The sequence below is a fragment of the Sinocyclocheilus rhinocerous genome, unplaced genomic scaffold, assembly GCF_001515625.1.
Source record: "Sinocyclocheilus rhinocerous isolate Xijiao unplaced genomic scaffold, SAMN03320098_v1.1 scaffold1314, whole genome shotgun sequence".
Classification (NCBI taxonomy): domain Eukaryota; kingdom Metazoa; phylum Chordata; class Actinopteri; order Cypriniformes; family Cyprinidae; genus Sinocyclocheilus; species Sinocyclocheilus rhinocerous.
In genome coordinates this window covers 726,893-746,137 of record NW_015644118.1, presented here as the reverse complement: position 1 = coordinate 746,137, position 19,245 = coordinate 726,893, and the positions used below count along the sequence as shown (strand labels likewise).

Below are 19,245 nucleotides of genomic sequence, written 5' to 3'. Positions count from 1 at the left end.
AGATGTTAAAAAAGTACCGACACATAAATCACTTCACCAAGTTTTATATTTAAAAATCAACAAACAACAAATAAAATTACTTTTTGTTTGCATAAACACTAAAACAACAACATTACCAATGATGTCCGGATTTTAAACGACAACAGTTTATCTAATAACATGTAAGAAATGTTCAAATAAAGTTTCATAAAATGGTAAAGCTCACATTTCAGCCTTTAAATAAAGAAAAGATATAAGTCGAAATGATAATTGATTAATAAATGATTATTTGTATTTTATCTGCTCCATAAATAATTCTAGATTATTTATCTAGATTATTAACTTATCTGAATTGTTTAAATGTGTAGAATCCACATAAGCTTGTTTTTCATCAACTGGTCAAAATTTAGGCTACAGTAGGGCATGCAAATGCGGCCAGACAAAAACTGCAAGCAAGCTGAATGTAAATGTAAGTCTCTGTAAATCCACTCGCTTGACAGCAGGTGGCGCTTATGGAAAAGCTGAATTAGAGCTGTTTCCCGTAAACTCTGTGGACAATGCAGTATTGCGATTAAGAACACTTCCTTTAGGTATTACATGGAGCGAAGATGAAAACAAATGCCATCGAATCGTTTCTGAAGACAGTCAGAACCTTCAGAGGTACATTCATATAATTAATTCATTCATATATTCATTTGTATAATTCCCTTAGCACTCTTTTAAAACCTCCCAGCTTTTCCGCCCTGTTTTCACTCAAAACGAAACTACTCTGCGTGCTGTGCGCACGTGAGACTGTTACTTAAAACTGTGCTTTATGCTGGACAGTATTTCTTTATCGTGAGTTGTTCAAATCGCGGTAATCTAACACGGTTTTAATGATAATTAAAATATGAAACGGTAATACTAACCGTGCGGAATTTTATCATGATTTATCGTCAAACATTTATCGTTACATCCCTAGTGTGTTCCTTTATAATGTCTTCCTTAATTTTGGCAGATGGATCAAATAATGAGTTTAGGTTAAAGAAATATAAAAAAAACAAAAACATTTGTTTCTGAGAAAACAAATTGACAGCATTTGCTGAATTAAACAAGCAATGTTGCAAGGTCACATGCTGCATACTATTTCTCGTACTATTTTTAAAAAAATTGTAGGCAGTATACAATAAGCTAAGACAGAAGTGAGAGTGCAAATAAAGAAGCTCCCCAATCAGCTTCACAAATGTAAACTTATTTGTCTTCTGTAGACGTCTCCTCCCTCGACAAGTGGCAGCAGCGCTGGGCTGAAGTTTGTTGCCTGGGCCTTTATGCCAGTTAAATTAATTGTGCAGCAGTGATACTAATAGGCCACTATTCATGCCTGGTTAGCTGTGTGTGTGAGTGTATGTGTGTGTGCGAGGTGGGTGGGAACTACTAAAGAGGCTCACGATCAGAAGGAGGAGGGTTCCTCTTGGGAACCGAGAGGAATAAAGGGTGTCGGAGGGTAGAAGGCAAAGGAGGAGGAGGGGACAGTGCCACCCACCTCACACACACTTTGTGTTAGCTACTTGGGCCAGAGATTACAAAGCAGAGGAAGGCTTGATGCTGGCGGTGTGGCGTGTGCCACCTGCTGTCCCGGCCGTCTGGGGAATAGAGGGCCGCGTGCCCCAGGCAGGACACACTGTTGTAGTATCAATTGTCAAGCGGCTGGAATGACTCTCCCGGGACATGAGAGACAGTGAGACCTAATCAGCAGAAGTGAGGGGGGACCAGGGGACACAGAAGAGCCATAGGGGGACACACATGGGGGACACTTTTGTCCAATTATTAATGACTTCATGGCTGGTAAAAAGGGACAGACGCTAAAGAGGCAGGCGACATCAAAAGATGACAAACAAATGAATTAAGCAAGTGTGAAGAGAGGCAACTAACTCCCTTTATAGCACCTTATGGACAACAGCCATGCGAGCTGACAGGTTGTCAGAAAGAACTAAGATTTTATTTATGAAATGTCAACTCTGTTCACTTTTATTAAGGAATTCGAACCAAAAGTTGTAAGATTAAAAAACACAATGTTCCTACCAGAACAATAAATGAGCATAACATCAAAATAAAACAAAATAAAATGCAACAGAAGGTGTGAGAAATAGAAAAAGGGATGGATGTCAGTGTAGGGAGAGAGAAATACAGAGATAGACAGATAGAAGGGAACAGGACAGCTGGTGTCTGCCCAGAGGATCGGCGAATTAAAGGGATTTAAAGGGAAGAAGCTGCACTGGTGCTCTGGAGAGGAAAAAAAAAACTCCTGGTGTACTCTCTTTTCTCCTGCTCTATACTATGGACAGCAGTGACAGGACTGAATAATATCCTTGGTTTATTATGGCACCCAAAAAGTATTTGGCCACACTTAAAAGCCATACCAAGTGGCATTCATTGTACAGAAATATAGCACAAACAAACCTGTCAAGAAAAAGTATTTTTAGATTTTTAATTATGAGGTGGTAGATATACTGTTCAAAATGTAGACAAAAAATATTGTGACACTTTCTGGTCATGTGAACATGTCCATGTAGTTAATGTGATAAATGACAACTGTGGTTACTCTGCTAGGACACCTGTGTGAGCTTGAGGGGAACCGACTTCACACACCAACTAAAAATCACCCTGATGCCACCAACTGGTTAAAAGTAATTGGAAAAATTGCTCAGAAAAGCGTTTTTAGCGCAGTAAATTGAAGTGTGTATTTCCAACTTAAGTGGAAATAAAAAATAAAAAAAACACTGTCCAAATACTTTGGAGCAACTGTATAACTGTATAATGTGTTTAACACTTTACATTTGTTTACATTGAAAATACCGACCTGCCAGACGGTTGTTGACCCGGTTGTGGCGAGACCACAGCCAGAGGACAGCGGCAGACAGCGAGGTCACATGATCCATGCTCTCCTGGGCCATACTCTCAAAGTGAGTTGCACATGGCCTGCATCCGAAAAAACTGCTGACATAACCTCTCATCGCCTGCAACACTTCCTGAGGATCTGAGATCAAGAGACAGAAAGAGAAGAAAGAAAAGAGAAAATGGGCAAAAAGAGGAAGTTAAAAAAAAGAATAAAAGAGTCATTGCAAGAAAAGGAGTACTGCCAGTTTTGGGTGTATGAAGCATATGAAAAATATTATATTATCAATATATTATAATATCATGCATTAGTATTAGTATTACATTTTATTTTATAATATTATATACTTACGATATTACAGTAATTTAATCACTTATTGTAGTATAAATAATGAAAAAGCTTCATGAAAAATATACTACAGTACATAATAACATCATATTTGATCTTCAACTGTATATCTCCACAAGCAAATCGTAATCCATCCAAAAATGCAGCAAACCATTTTCAGACACACAATAGGCCACTAACTAACTAACCTCTGGACCTCAGATTAACCTACATTAATTCTTGTGAATCTATTCTCTCAAACACAACACATTCTGAGTATAAGTCACTGCAGGTACGAGGAGAGATGGACAGGTCAGCTCTGACTCTGAATGCTCTTTATGTTAGTTTGGTGTTGTGGTAAGTACAATTCTTTATTTCTGTTTAGCTGGTGGACATAATTCAGAGCATTGCTAGTGGACAGATGGACACCCCGTCCCTGGCCTTCCATCTGCAGGTTACATGACCCCCCTCCACCCGCTCGCACAAACACAAACATGCATCCACACGCAGACGCCCCCTCCACTTCTCTTCCGCCCACTGTAAGCTGCTGGATTAAGTGTGAGTGGAGAAGCTGTGTTCACTGGGTCTTATATTAACCCTTCAGATTCCAATAATCTAAACAAATCCCTCTCTTCTACCTAAACACAATTACTTTTCCAGCAGCAAAACAAGGCCCAAGAATAACAGTGACACACTGGTTTCCTGGAACATGACACTCCATGTATATTTGTATGGGGTGAAGATGGATTTTTCAACAAAAAGCACCATAAATATGCTAGAGGAATGCACAGACGGCCACACACAGCCCAGTACAGAATCATGTCGGCCTTCTTTACACAATAGACAGGGCTCATCCATCTCAAAAGGGCCTTGAAGGTTGTGACATAGGGCAGCTGATGGCAGCTCTTAAGGTCAACAACAGGCCAAGATGGGCCACAGAATTCAGCCCAAGCTTCATTAGACCACTTACAGCGTTTCATTTACATAAGGTCTATAGCAGAAACACACACACAAAGATGTTTAATTGATTAGTTTTTCTCAGCACATTGCATTTCTGAAAGATGATGTTGCTTTTTAAAAGCCTGAAATCATTAAAAAGTCAAAATTGATCTTTTTCTCTTTCTTAATACTCACATTTACATTTATGCATTTGGCAGACGTTTTTATACAAATCAACTTACATTGCATTCATGGTATACATTTAATCAGTTTCTTGGGAATCAAACCAATGACCTTGGTGTGCTCTACTGTTTGAGCTACAGGAACACTGTTTCTTATCTTATTGTAAACATCAATGCACATTACTACAAAGAAAATTCTTTCAGAAAAATGTACTAAACAACTTTCCTTTTTGGCCATGTAGACTTCACAGTCTTTCACAACTGACTGCAAATTCTGGTATAGAACAGACACTTTTCACAATAATATGAATTCCCAATAGATTAAATTAAGTCTCGCCTCTTTTTTTTCTCATTTAATATTCTGTTTCACTCTGAAATATGTCATTTTACAGAAGTAATAAGGGTGGCGAATGCCATTTCATGTAGTCTGGGCTCATTACCAGAAGGTTGTAGGTTCACAACCCACAAGAGACGCTCCATATCGCCAATGTGGCCTTAAGCATAACATTTGGAAGGCTACTCTACTACTTACAATTTCTAAAAAGAAGGTGCAGTCACTAAATAACTAATACTGTGGTCTAGTTGAGGCGCTGTGCATGTTAAAAGTACCTGGGATGCCCATTTCTTTAGCCTGCACTGTGAGCACATGGAAGAGGGTCCAAAAGGCGCAGGGGTATCCACGGTAATGGGATTGAGATCCCTGGCAGCCCACCCACTGTACACCCTCAGGCAACACTGCATCACTCGTCTAAAAGCACACACACATACAAACATACAGTCTCAATTGACTTGTGTTTCACTTAAACATCAAGAATCAATTGAAAACAATCAATTTTCCTTTCAGTCACTCTTCAAATGAAGTGAGGTGGATACTGCAATTAAAGCAGGTATGACTGTTAGAAGACATAAAATCTCTTCAGGGATAATTTTCAATCATATTTCACTTCATGCATAATTAAAAGCCCATATCAAACAGCATTAAACTCTTTGGCCTGTTTTGGAATTAATCAAGATCTCCCACTGGTCAGTCTCCTGTGCAGAGTCACTCAGCAGTTGATTGGTGGGTGTGTCTATAAGAGGCGATGATCTTGATGACACCAGCCCTTTTCCTTATAGGAGGCCTTCCTACTTCCTCATTGATTCATTGATTCATTAACTGGGGGGCTAAAAGCTAATGATGTCCCTAACTGCTTCTGTGTATGTTTGTGTGTGTGTAGGCATCTGAGCTTCAGCATCATGACAGCATCGTAAATCCTTGTTAAACAAAAAATGAAAATTCTGTCATTTACTCCCTTTGACTGACTTTCCTCACAAAAGAAGATATTTAAAAAAATGTCTCCGTATTTTTTGTCCATAAAAATGAAAGTCAGTGCAGCCCATTGTGTTTTGGACGCCACTGACTTTCACTGTATGAACAAAAACTAAAAAAATATATATTTTGTGTATATGATGACAGAATATCCATATCAGGGTGAACTATCCCATTAAGTAAATCTCTTTTTTGGCTACATCTTAACATTTAACCATAGTGCATCACCACGCTTAGCCATATGAAATCATTTTTATGCAAGCTGCATATGATGTTGAATGTCATGGCTTGAAATTGTGCTTGCAGTGGCTTAAATAGTTCAAACAGATGTTTTAATAAATTTACATGAGTGACAGCATCCCAATACACTGACCTCATGACCCAAGTGTGGAGAAATGCTTATGTCAAGGTATTGACAAATTCAGGTACCTTTTTTAATAAATGCAGTACTTTGCTATATCAAATGTCTGGTTGTCAAAATTCGAATTAATCATTACTAATATCATTTATAGATGTAAAATGAAAATAAAAAAATAAAACAAAAGCTCTTTCTGGAGATGTTCTGCTCAGGTAAGCTTGTCTAACCTGCACAGTGTTGTCCAGGACATCTCTAAAATCGCTGTATTTGATCTCTGTCCCCTTCTGTTGTTGTAACCAGCTGTCCACAGTCTTCAGTGCACTCTTTACAGATGGACGACCTGGGAAATACTACACAAGCAAAGCACATAATCACATACACAGCCATACACTTGTGTTTGGGACCAGGCTAGGCTAAAACATATCATCATTTACATAAGTCCTTTTAAACCTAATAAATGTGACAGCTATTTCTGCAGCACCAGTAGCTGTTGTCAAATGGTAAGATCACTAGATTTGCTAATGTGCTACTAGAAGACGCTAAGTGACAGTGAAAATGCACACTGCAATGCTCTGAAGATTTACAGTCAGGGAAAGCAGTGAGAAAATGCCCATTTAAAGATAAATATCACAGATTCAAGACATATTAACAATTATAAAATGATGTTAATAATAATAATACCAATAATAATAATTACTATTATTGTGATTATTATTATTATTCATTCCACATTAAACATTAAAAATATAATAATAATAATTATTATTATTATTATTATTATTGATTGGTCAAAAATTTCTTGATTATTATTCTTGTAACAATACATTGTGTTCTTTGTTTCTATGGTTTAAAAACAGCTTAATATATTGTATTATTTATTCTATAATAATAATGATAATAATAAAAATAACAATCATCATCACCATTATTATTATTATTCACAACACATTAAAGGGGTCATATGATGCTTTTTTAAAGATCATTATTTTGTGTATTTGGTGTAACAGAATATGTTGACATGCTTTAATGTTCAAAAAACACATTCTTTTTCAAATACTGTACATTATTGTAGGTCCTCTATGCCCCGCCTCTCTCAAACGCTTCGTTTTCTACAAAGTCGTGTGTGTGTGTGTGTGTGTGTGTGTGTGTGTCATTGAATAGATCTATGTTTTGGTCTGGCCTCTAACTAGTGTGAAAAGCTCATTAACAGAGCTGGGTGTTGAAGAGGGTAATCTGGGATTGCTCAAACAAAAGGCATTGTTCAAAACTAGGTGAAAACTCTGAATCTCTACAAATCAAAACAATAAGGGCGATGTGAATAACTCTCCGGGGTTCTGGCAGCGAGTGAATGAAAGGCTGTGGAATCATTCTGTTATACTGTGAGGTCTCTTTAAGAGTTGCAAAGAAAAAGTAAACCGAAAAATCATAATAGACTCAATATTTGAGCTGGTTAATACTTTAAAGGAGAACTAAAAGTATAAGCTGAGAAAGGAAAAGAATGCTGTGAACTGGCTCACACACTTTGATATACACCGCCCCCAAAGTATTTAGACACTTGGGCAACACTTATACTACCGTTTAAGGGTTTGGGGGTCAGTAAGATTTTTTTGTTTTTTAAAGGATGCATTAATTTGATTAACTGATTAAAAGTGATAGTAAATACATTTACAATGTCACAAAATATTTCTATTTCAAATAAATGCTGTTCTTTGGAACTTTCTATTCGTCAAAGAATCCTGAAAAAAGTGTCACAGTTTCCACAAAAATATTAAGCAGCATAGCTGTTTTTAACACTGACAATAATAAGAAATGTTTCTTCAGCAGCAAATCAGCATATTAGAATGATTTCTGAAGGATCATGTGACACTGAAGGCTGGAGTAAAGGCTGTTGAAAATTCAGCTTTGACATCACATTTAAAAATCAATTTCAATAATATTTTACAATATTACCATTTTTACTTTGTTTTTTTAATAAAATAAATGCAGCTTTAGTGAGCATAAAAAAAAAAACTTTCCAACCCCAAACTTTTGAACAGTAGCATACCATTGTATGTATGAAAGCCATTGCATTATATATCAAAAGTAGCATTTATTTCAGAGAAATACATCACAAACACAATTTTTACTTTTCAAGCAAAGTCGGTTTTAAATCGATATCGTCAATACAGTGTTACTTTGTTAATAAAACCTAATGCATTAAATAATGTTAAAGAATTGAGCCTTATTGTACAGTGTTACTGATAACACAGACCTACTGTTCAGCAGTTGTTTTGTTACTGTATTTGGTTGTCAAAAGTTACATGCCCATAGTTAAATGTGATGTACTACACCTATGAGAACTTGAGGGGAACTGACTTCACGCATCTACTAAAAATTGAACCAGTTTGTTAAAGTTAACAGCAAAAATGGCTCCGAAAAGTCGTTTGTTTGCAGATGCCAAGATACTTTGCAGTCTAATGCAACGAAATTCAGACATTTTTAAGAGTGGCTTAAGTGTCTAATTACTTTTAGTGGCCGCTCTAGTGTTTATCTTTTCAAGAGAAGGCAATGGTTCCTGAGACACTCTGTTATTCAGACAGTTTTTCCAACAGTACACTGTCGATCATGCTGCATAAGAGTATATAGCCTCTGCATATTCCATCTACCAAAGCAAGGATATAGATCACTAACCACAAACAGCCCTTTCCAATCACTGTCCTTACCGTTTCAGCCCCCCCACCCCACGCTCTCCCTTCTTCCTCCCCTTCGGACCATGACAATCCACTTCACCCTAGCAATATGTCATCTCCAATCCGATTAGTATCAGCATTTGAGAAAACCAGTCTCTCTCTCTCTGCAGAGGTTCAAAAGAGAAGGCATCTGTCAGCCCAGCCCTGAAGAAGACTCCCGTTTAATCTCACCCTCTGGGACACATATACAAGTGGGCCATGTAAAAGCCATCTAAACTGTTTCCCTGTTATCACAGAACAACCCAACAGCAGGTGCTAGTTGTCCACCAAGATCGGGGTCTCTGAAAGTTGTTAGAATGAAAACAGGAAATGCAGAGTCAGTCATTTAGGACACCATGGCCTCAGATAAAAGATGGAGTCATGGCTGAATCTGGACCTCAAATTGCCTTCTAATTCCTTGTTTTATTCTCTCCCTCTTGCGTGGCGGGAAGCCTCTTTCAAGAAAGCAGGATAAAGATGGGTAATCCTAAAACCTCTTTGTAATGCTCTCATGTCTCCAAGATCCACTCTTTTAATCCTGAAATACAAGTTCTGATTCATACAAATCCGGATTGCTGCAAACCCAGATATGTTGAGCAACAGCGTGACCGAGGAAAACACTTAGCATCAAACTCCACTAGTCTTGCAGTAAATATTTTCTACTTAGTACAGGTTAGCATACATACAAAAATGTACTGTTAGAAAATTAATTAATTTGTTCATTTTAAATCATAACTTGAGATTTTAGGTTAAAACACACACACACACACACACACACACACACACACCAGCATATATGCGAACATGTATACTGTATATTTATATAAATGAAAGAAATAATGAAGGTATCTGACTGAGCTTAAATATATTTACATTTCAACATAACATTTTTTATTCATATATATATATATATATATATGAATAAAAATGTTATAGATATATTTATATTAGAATAAATAGAACAGTTATTTTCAATTGTAATATTTAACAATATTATTGTTTTTTTTTTACTGTACTTTTGATGAAAATTAATGCAGCCTTGGTGAGCATAAGAGATTAAAAAAAAAAAAAAATCTTACTGACCCCAAACTTTTGAACGGTAGTGTACTTACATACATTTTTTGCCATATGGGCAACAGAAGAGTCCTGGGTCACCTGGTGCAGGAGAAGGTTCAGGATGAAAGGGCAGGTTGTGACATTCACAGGATTATCCTATTAGATCAGTATGCCTGCATTCTAAGCATCTTAATCTAAAGTACCAAACCTATAAGCAAACTAACTGTGTTTAGCATTCAAGCCACTGTACAGATCTTCAGCTCAGAACACTTGAGTGTGTGTGTGTGTGTGTGCTTGTTCCTCCGTGCCACCATTAATCTCTCCATGCTTTGCTTTAGTGGGGTTAAACACTTCCTCTTCACAGAGTGTCAATTAATGCAGCCGGCGTGTCTGTTTAACAAGGCAGCTCAAAAGAGCAAGCCAAAAACAGCAAGGACACTCTGAAGAGGCCCAGCTAAGGCTGGAATACCAGAGGGAGCCGGGAATATTGACAAAAGTAACCACAGTTAATGGGAGGCTTGCCCAGGCCCCTGCCACTCCTCCAGGCATCAGCGTAGACCTTCCCCAGAGAGCCCTAAATAATCAGTGAGATTGGCAGTGCTACGCTGGACGGACACAAAGCCAGCGAAAGGTCATTGTCTCAGACCTCATCAAACAGATCTGTGGCACGCGTCTGATCCAGTAGAGAATGGATCAGTAGAGAATATACAGAGAACAGAGAATTGACTGAATCTCTAAATATTGTCAAAACATGTTCAGGTCATAATTGACCCTCATAAATCAAAAACATTAGAAACAAGGAAATATTATGAAGTTAAATAATTCAAATAATTCTGAACTTTTCATATGCATTGTATGTTTTTTAAGATAAGAAATCCCAGCCAGAATCATTTTCATTTCATTTGAAAAAAAAAAAGAAAGAAACGTAGTAAAAACATTTGCGTTGAACAAATCCTTTGAAATTCTTCTTCAGCCCTTTGATCAGTGGTTTGAAAAGAATATGAAAAAGAATGTGATGGACCAGAACATCACAGCAGTCAACAGGATAATCTTGGATGAATCCTTAAATGTCAGAAATTAAACAACATTAGCAGTTTTGTAAAATGCTGGTGTGTGACTATTTCAGCAACTGCTGTAGCATGTTTGTCATAAGTCCTGATATATTTTTACCATGACCATATTTTGTACTTTCTAAAACCTGACTGATCTCTAATATCTTTCAACACTGAACATCTCTAATTTAAGGCTTGAAAAAACAGATCTTGGATTGAAATGTTCAGTGTATCTCCCTCTAGTGGTTTGTTCTGTGAACTGACAAGGCTGATACAGATGCCATGATACAAAAGAATTCAAGTAGATATTTTATGTGTGTGTATTGAGGTGACTCACCTTAGCCAGTACATTTATGTACTTTTTGAGTGCAGTCAGATCGTTTCCACTGATGCTGATGTGTCCAGACAGCTCTACACGCAGAGAGTAATGCAGCGCTGATTCCAAATCAGACATATACACACGCGTCCTATATGAACACACACACACAAAAATATATCAAGTCAAGTCAAGTCTGCTTTATTGTCAATTCTTCCACATGTACAGCACATACACACAGAGAATTGAAACTGCGTTACTCTCAGACCCTTGGTGCATACAGATAACACTAACAGTAGAACATAAATACAGATATACAGATTAAATATAAAATACAACTATACAAATATACAAATAAGGTAAAATGTAAAAAAAAAATATAAAAAAATATATATAAAATTTCACATGGGCCAGATGTGGGCCGGATCTGGGCCAACACTATGTTGCTGTCTGGGTTGGTGCATACAGATAACACTAACAGTAGAACATAAATACAGATATACAGATTAAATATAAAATACAACTATACAAATATACAAATAAGGTAAAATGTAAAAAAAAAATATAAAAAAATATATATAAAGCAGCACACGGCATGGCAGATAGAGTGCAAACCAGTGAAGTAAACAACAGTGCAGATATAATGATTTGTAGTGCAAAAAGAGCTTATTTAGACTGATTAAAGTGACAATGTGTGTGTGTATTTGGGAGGGGGGAGTGGGAGAGTCCGTAGGTAGATTATATGTAGGATTATAAGTGTGCACCATTTAAATCAGGAAACCTTGAAAGAGTCCACATGATTCAGTAAACAATTTTGGTAAGACTCCAACAATAATAGATCATAATTGTACAAAACATTTTTAGATTCTATAACACTTAACAAATAAAACTTTGATTGATAAATGTTTAAATATGACTATATTTGAATATTCATAAACTACTACTGATTTGTGTAAGAAGACCTAATGAAAATGTTTGCAAAATTGGAATCCTCTAACATTTCAGTGCATTTATCTTAGGTAAAAAATTGTTATATTAATTGCATTTACATACGCATTTGGCAGATGCTTATATCTAAAGCGACTTACATTACATTCAAGGTATGGTAAGGCGTTGCTATAGCGCCATGCTTTACTGTTTGAGCTACAGGAATGCACTGAATTGAAATGATGCATTAATATGTAAAATAAATCTAAATGTGAAAAGAAAATGACTGATCATGTCAGTTTGTGTGCACTAACTTGTTAAACGACCTCCATTCCTGTAGAGTTGAGTTCTTGATAAGATCAGTGATGGGAATCTGGGGTTTGCCAGTCCGCTCTACCCCTGGCAACCTCTGGAGGGCGTATGAGTAAAAGGTACGAGCTTCATTGAGTCTGATGGAGGAGGAGAAAGAGAAGTGAGGGCCGCACAACCACTAAACATAATCTCAAGTATGTGACAACATGTGACAAAAAGAATGTGGAGTAGGTGTCATGTCTACCAGACTCCAGAATAGCTCAGAGTCCATGTTTATAGAGCTACTGCTTATTGAATCAGTTCAGTTTGGGAAAGGAATTAAAAGAAGAGTCAGGGTTAAGGTTCGGGTCTGGATTAGAGTCAGAGTTAGGTTAAATATATATCTACTTCCCTACTATATAGTATGCAAAAGCAGTATGTCAAATGAGCTGTATGTCAGAATACACAGTATTCATAAAACAGTAGATGAAATATGAACTAGCGCATCTGTCATGGCAGATATAGTATGTCCGGGTTGGATTCAAACTACATGCATACTAACAGAACATAATGGGTCAAGAAATAGTTCTTTAGCAAATGCATTACATACTTTGACGGTATGTGAATTTGGACGCAGCTTTAGAGTTAGGGCTGGAAGTAGAGTTATAGACTGAAAGTGAGAGAAAACATTTCATTTGTGACCGGAGAGATAAATATATTGTCCAGGCAGATTCATCAGCTGATATTTGAACATTTTGAGATTTGTTGTTTAGTTCGTATTTTGAATTGGACAGAAATTCTCATAATGCGGAGGGCTAAAAAGGGTACCCTTGCTTGGCTGATTAACAGAAGTGTTACGTTGCCTAGTGTCAATTCAAAAATATGCTGACAGCCTTATGGATGAATAAAAAAGCCCTGGTAACATTCATAATAAATTTTAGATTTCATATTACATGAATTTTAAGTAAATATATAAAAAAACAAGATTGAAAAACAATAAACAAGTCAATGGAGTGGTACAGAAAAGACAATGTTGCGCTTACAGTGTAAATGTTTATTTCATACATATAACGTTCAATTTTTCACATGTTTTTGAAAAGTTTCTTATGCCCACTAAGGCTTCATTTATTTTATTACATTTTTAAAAACTGCTTAATTTTTGTGGATAATTTTTTTTCAGGATTCTTTTATTAATAGAAATCTCTGAAGAACAGCATTTATTTCATCAAATAAAATATTTTCAAATCCTTTGTAACAAAAGTCTTTACTGTCACTTTTGATCAATTTAATGCATTCTTGCTGAATAAAAGTATTACTTTCTTTCCAAAAAAAAAAATATATATATATATATATATATCTTACTGACCTTATTTTATCAATTGGCTTTATATCTGCCATTGTGCCAATACAGTCTCTAGATATCAGTACTGGACATTAAAATACGTATATTTGTCAACCACTATTTCACTAAGATGCGTTTTTGAGACACCAACTTGAAAAAAAACTGTCACCTGACTTCCTTGAATTCTTGACACTGTAATTCAAACCTTTTTTAACAAATCTAGAAATTAATAGTAATAAAACGTTACTTTATTCCAAAAATATTAAATGCGTGTCTAGGAATGCATTGTGCTTATGGCTGCTTAAAAAAAGTGAGCTGACTCCAATGTCTCTCTTCTCCTGTTTTCCACTATCATCCATTTACCTTTCTTCCTCAGATGAACAGATGGTGGGTGTGGTGTGCTGATGAGATGTCATTACTGATCATTACCCTCTTCACTAACCCTGGCAAATCAAACAATAAACACCACTGTGCATTCCTGTGTCTCCAGCACAGGGGGACACACACTCCCTCATCTACCCAAGCTTCAATCAGACCCTCAGCTTGAGGTCCCCAGGGTCTGACGGCACGCTTCTGAGACCACGAGGACCTGAGATGGTGGAGATAGTGTGTGTGTTTATGTTTTTGTGCATGCTACACAAGATCAATCACGCATTCAGACCTGACGGGACGCCATCTGTTGCTCTGCAGAGCAGGGACTGCTTGGCAGGTGAAACACAGAAAAGCAGCAACATTGTTTCGGCGTCGAAAATTAAAACCACCCTCAACACACACATACACACCCTCTGCACACCATCAAGGAGGACGGAAACAATATAAACCAACCATAAATCATTTCTCTTTTGCATTTGTCATCTAAAGGGCCCCACACCCATGCCAAGTTATTTTTCGCAAATAAGCATAACAAAGCAAGCAGACCTCTGATTTATGCTCCTGGTTAGAAATGATTATGAAAGCTCTGTGATCTTGAATAATTGCATGCATTAAAATGCTGTTGTCTCATTAACATGGCCAGATGTTGCGTGATTCTTCCTGCAATGGCTAATGATCATAAAACTGAGAAGACGAGATCAAGCAAATGCTAAATGCTTAATTATAAGACTGTAAGAGTAAAATGCCTCGGCTCTAGCTCATGCTAATGCACTGTGAAAGAGAGATTAAAGGTGACCCGTGTAATTTTGGTCCCTCCAATACAATTCTATGAGATTTTTTCAGCTGTTTTATCAATCACCAGGTCAAAATCTTAAGTCTCGTCAAAAAATAATAGCACCCTTAAGTTTAATTCTTTAATATGATCATTTTAAGTATGAGCTTTATTAAAAGTGATAAGCATTAGCTTAAGCTTAGCATTAGTTTTCAAACATCCCAAATACTTCTCTTGTCTGTCTTATGAAAACATTCTTTATAGCTGCTGTAGGGTCGTATGAAGGAAATGGAGCACTTACACTTTGAGTCTAGAGATATGTCTGGATGAGTTGTACAGGTAACATGAAGGAAAATCGGTCACACCAAACCTGGACACCAAACTCGTCTCTGTGTCTAAAACTCTGCGCACAGCTATGTTTTCATACGGCAACAAATCCAATGTCACCTAAAAAAAAAAAAAAAAGGTGACAGAATGTATATCTAAAATGTAAAGTTACGATTAAACTCATCAGAATCTTTTGTTTTGTGTTCCATGAAAGGAATTCAGGCTTGGAAAAATGTGAATAAATTACAACATTTTCATTTTTGTGTGAATTATTCCTTTAAATCATCCTTGTGTAAACTGATCTCACCTCTCTCCCCACGTAGGAGTCTTTACTCTCAAACACAAGAGCGAGGAGCTTCACATTGTTGGTCTGAAAGAAGCTGTCTATCTCTGCCTCACTGTGGAGAGAAAAAAAGATTAGATTCAAATAAGTAAAGATAATGTAATGCAAACCATCAAAAAAAATGTACATGGTCTGACTGTATAGTTTTCTCATTTCCTAGGGAGTTTACTAAAAGAGTCTTGAGCCTTGAACTAAAACCTACTTTAACTATGATGCCATTTTTTTTCTGAAATTAATAAAAACACTCCCGCCTAAACTATTTCTTTGCTTTCTTTATTTTCTGGCTCTCAGAGGACAAAAAGCTTTTCTTAGCATTTCCTGCAATGATTTGACAGATGACACCAAAATATAGAAATAAGATACAAATCAAGTTTATGGTTTGTCATTTTCCTTCCCTATTTGAGCGAACTTTTGCACTGCAGCATCGACTAAAAGCAAACAAAACCAACATGCTCGCTGACCATTACATGCAAGCATTATTTACATTACAGAACCGTTAAATCAGCAAACAGATGATAATAGATGACATCCGAACCTTTAAGATTTCAAGTGCAAATTAAAATGAAGATATGCTTTTAAATAGAAGTTGAAAAGTGACTAGGACATTGTGTTCTAACCTAGCAGTCTCTAAAGGTGGACAAGCAGGCGGCCAAGCCTCGTTGTGCATCTCCAACTTATCGATAATGTAGTGCCGAAGGCCTCTCACATCCCTCGGAAATCCTATATGAACATTTAAAAAACATGCTCGTATATAGACAAAGGTAAAGTACATCATAAGTAAACATCAAAGATCTTGATTAAGTGACTAAGAATTGGAAGAAATGGAATAGTTTACCCGAAAATGACAACTTACAGCAGAGGGGAAGTTCTTTAGGGCCAGATTTACTAAACGGCAAATTAGCGCGAGATTGCAATCCCATAAAATTGCTGATGGGAGTGAAAACTCTTCCAAATGCATATGCAATAAACTCAGTCACAAAAATTACTGCGTCCATGCCTTTTCACTATTTTTTCCACTAGTCTTTATTAAATCCTGACAGCAAAAGAGGGTTTGTGCTGGCGCAAGCTGTTAGTAAATCTGGTCCTTAATGTTAAACGACGTGTCGCACACAAACCTATCATACAACTTGTGAACAATTGGAATATAGTGCATGAGTTCTATGGATTATATTTATGATACTCTTTTGAGGCTGTGCTACAAATAATTAATACCATCACTTTGACAGGCTGTTTTGTTCTGTCATGCTCTCTTTTAATTAGTCAGTAAAATCTGAACTGTTAGTATTTTTAATGTAACACATCACAATAATTTTGTGTGGCTTTTTCTCTTGGCTTTTCTTTTTTTCTTTTGCAATCGCAGTGTGAAAGACAACAGTTGCTCCAGTCTTGCAATCAACCAATTTAATGAACAATATCCCGTGAGTTATTTGGCTTGACTACATGTGGAATCTCTCATTTCTCTCCCATAAACATATGTCTCCCAGTCTATTTTGACTGGAATGGTTTAAAACTTTATTTTCTCCCCTTTACTTTCTTCACTTCTAATCCCCATTACTATCTTCAATTGTGGGAATGTTTCAAATTTCTTAAATGAAGCAGAATAGATGCAGATTCTTTAACAATCAAAATGTTGGAATTTATATATATAAAATATATAGAATATATGTTTTTAAATTCTGTAAATTACAGAAAATTTTAAAGGGATAGTTCACCCAAAAATGAAAATTTGATGTTTATCTGCTTACCCCCAGGGCATCCAAGATGTAGGTGTCTTTGTTTCTTCAGTAGAACACAAACCATTGCAGTCTGTCAGTCTTATAATGGAGGTGAATGGGAATCACGGCTTTGGGAGTAAAAAAAAACATACACAAACAAAACCAAATTAAACCCTGCGGCTCGTGACGATACATTGATGTGTAAAGACACGAAATGATCGGTCTGTGCAAGAAACTGAACAGTATTTATATCGGTTTTTTTTACCTCTGATTCATGCAATGTCCGAACTGTTCGAACTGTCCTGAGCGGCGGCGCGTCCTCCTGAGCACGTTCTCAACAGCAGGTGCGAGGCGTCTTCTTCTTCTTCTTGCTTTACGGCGGATCGCAGACTTTTAAGTGCATTACTGCCACCACAAAGTCACCTACATCTTGGATGCCCTGGGGGTAAGCAGATAAACATCAAATTTTCATTTTTGGGTGAACTATCCCTTTAACAGCATCATCAACAATTCTTCGAAATTTCTCCTTTCGTGTTCTACAGAAGGAAGAAAGTCAAACGGGTTTGGAACAACATGAGCATGAATAAACAATGAGCGAAATTGTTTCATTTTGGGCGAACTATTCCTTTAAGGACACACTGGAAATAAAGAGAGACACATTTTTACCTCTGAGCTCCAGGCCCCTGGACTCACTGCTTGAATAAGCAGGGAAGAACTGAGAAAGACAGAGGGAGATCAGTAACAGTGCTACTTGAGCCCTTCACATCAGCTGCATGCCTGCAGAGCCTCATTGACAGCTTTAGTCAACAGCTCTTACTTTTACCCCCTTAAAATTCATCAAAGCTGTGGAAGATTTTCACTCTGTCCCTTCATAAGAATGTCCACTTTATTTTACAAGACAAGAACACAAAACTAGACTAACAAAATCCATATACAAAAACACCCAAATAGTAAAGGAACATCTGGTGATGAGTTTCCCTGAAGGAAAATGATACAATAATTCAAGGATTGGCAACAGTGAGTTAAATGTTTATGAGGAGAATGGACAAAGAACTGACACTGACAGATTCAGTTCCATCAGTTCGTACCTCTGGCTTCAGCATAGCCTGTACCCATAGTGCATGACTGAACAAAGAACAGTTATTCACGAATAAAATGGATTCATCTGTGTGGAAAAACCTCACAAGTCAAACTATTGCGCTCTGCAGAGGGCCTCAGTCATGAACACAAGCAGAATGAATTTCCAGGTAAATCAATTGTCACTGCAGCAACAATTTACATAAGAATGGTTTTATGAACAATGTACACAATTTTCTCCTCATATTTCATGAACAAGACCCAATAAATTTTTTAAAGGTGATTTATTCTCTTTATTTCCATTTTTTTACATTTACAAAGTTAACAGTGTTTATATTGTGTATGTTTATACTGCTGATCCCACACATAAGGTTATCCAGAAGAGAAAATTGTATTGCTCAGATGTTACTTGCATTTTTAGAGCTCAGAAGATATTTCATCTGTATTAACTTTGTATTGAATGTTTGATCTTGGTAAGATTTGTTAATGTTTTTGAAAGAAGATTCACATGTTCACCAAGGCTGCATTTATTTGATTAAAAATATGGTAAAAAATTTATATTGTGAAATATTATTACAATTTAAAATAACGGTTTTCTATTTTAATATATTTTAAAATGTAATGTATTCCAGTGATGGCAAAGTTGAATTTACAACTTTCAGCCAACATTCAGCCATTACCCCAATCTTCAGAGTCACATGATCCTTCAGAAATCATTATAATATGCTGATTTGGTGTTCAAGAAACATTTCTTATTATTATTATCAACGTTAAAAAAAACAGTTGTGCTGCTTAGTATTTTTGTGGAAAACACTATTATTTTACAGGACTCTTTAAGTAATAGAAAGCATTTATTTCAAATACAAATCTTTTGTATAAATAAATGTATTTACTGCCACTGATCAATTGAATGCATCCTTGGTGAACAAAAACATTAATTAAGAACCCCAAACTTTTGAACAATAGTATATATATATA

General features: G+C 36.4%; 1 protein-coding gene across 1 annotated transcript in view; it reads right to left on the bottom strand.

The window, feature by feature from the left end:
- The window catches only part of LOC107758006 (sulfhydryl oxidase 1-like), a 29,927-nt gene that overhangs the window by 8,669 nt on the left and 2,013 nt on the right, over nt 1-19,245 (bottom strand). The window contains exons 3-11 of the mRNA XM_016575634.1: nt 17,857-17,905; nt 16,093-16,195; nt 15,440-15,530; nt 15,107-15,252; nt 12,343-12,477; nt 11,123-11,252; nt 6,197-6,319; nt 4,912-5,050; nt 2,819-2,995 (exon numbers count right to left, since the gene is read on the bottom strand). Of these exons, the coding sequence (XP_016431120.1) occupies nt 2,819-2,995; nt 4,912-5,050; nt 6,197-6,319; nt 11,123-11,252; nt 12,343-12,477; nt 15,107-15,252; nt 15,440-15,530; nt 16,093-16,195; nt 17,857-17,905 (1,093 nt within the window). The remainder of the gene's footprint in view (nt 1-2,818; nt 2,996-4,911; nt 5,051-6,196; nt 6,320-11,122; nt 11,253-12,342; nt 12,478-15,106; nt 15,253-15,439; nt 15,531-16,092; nt 16,196-17,856; nt 17,906-19,245) is intronic.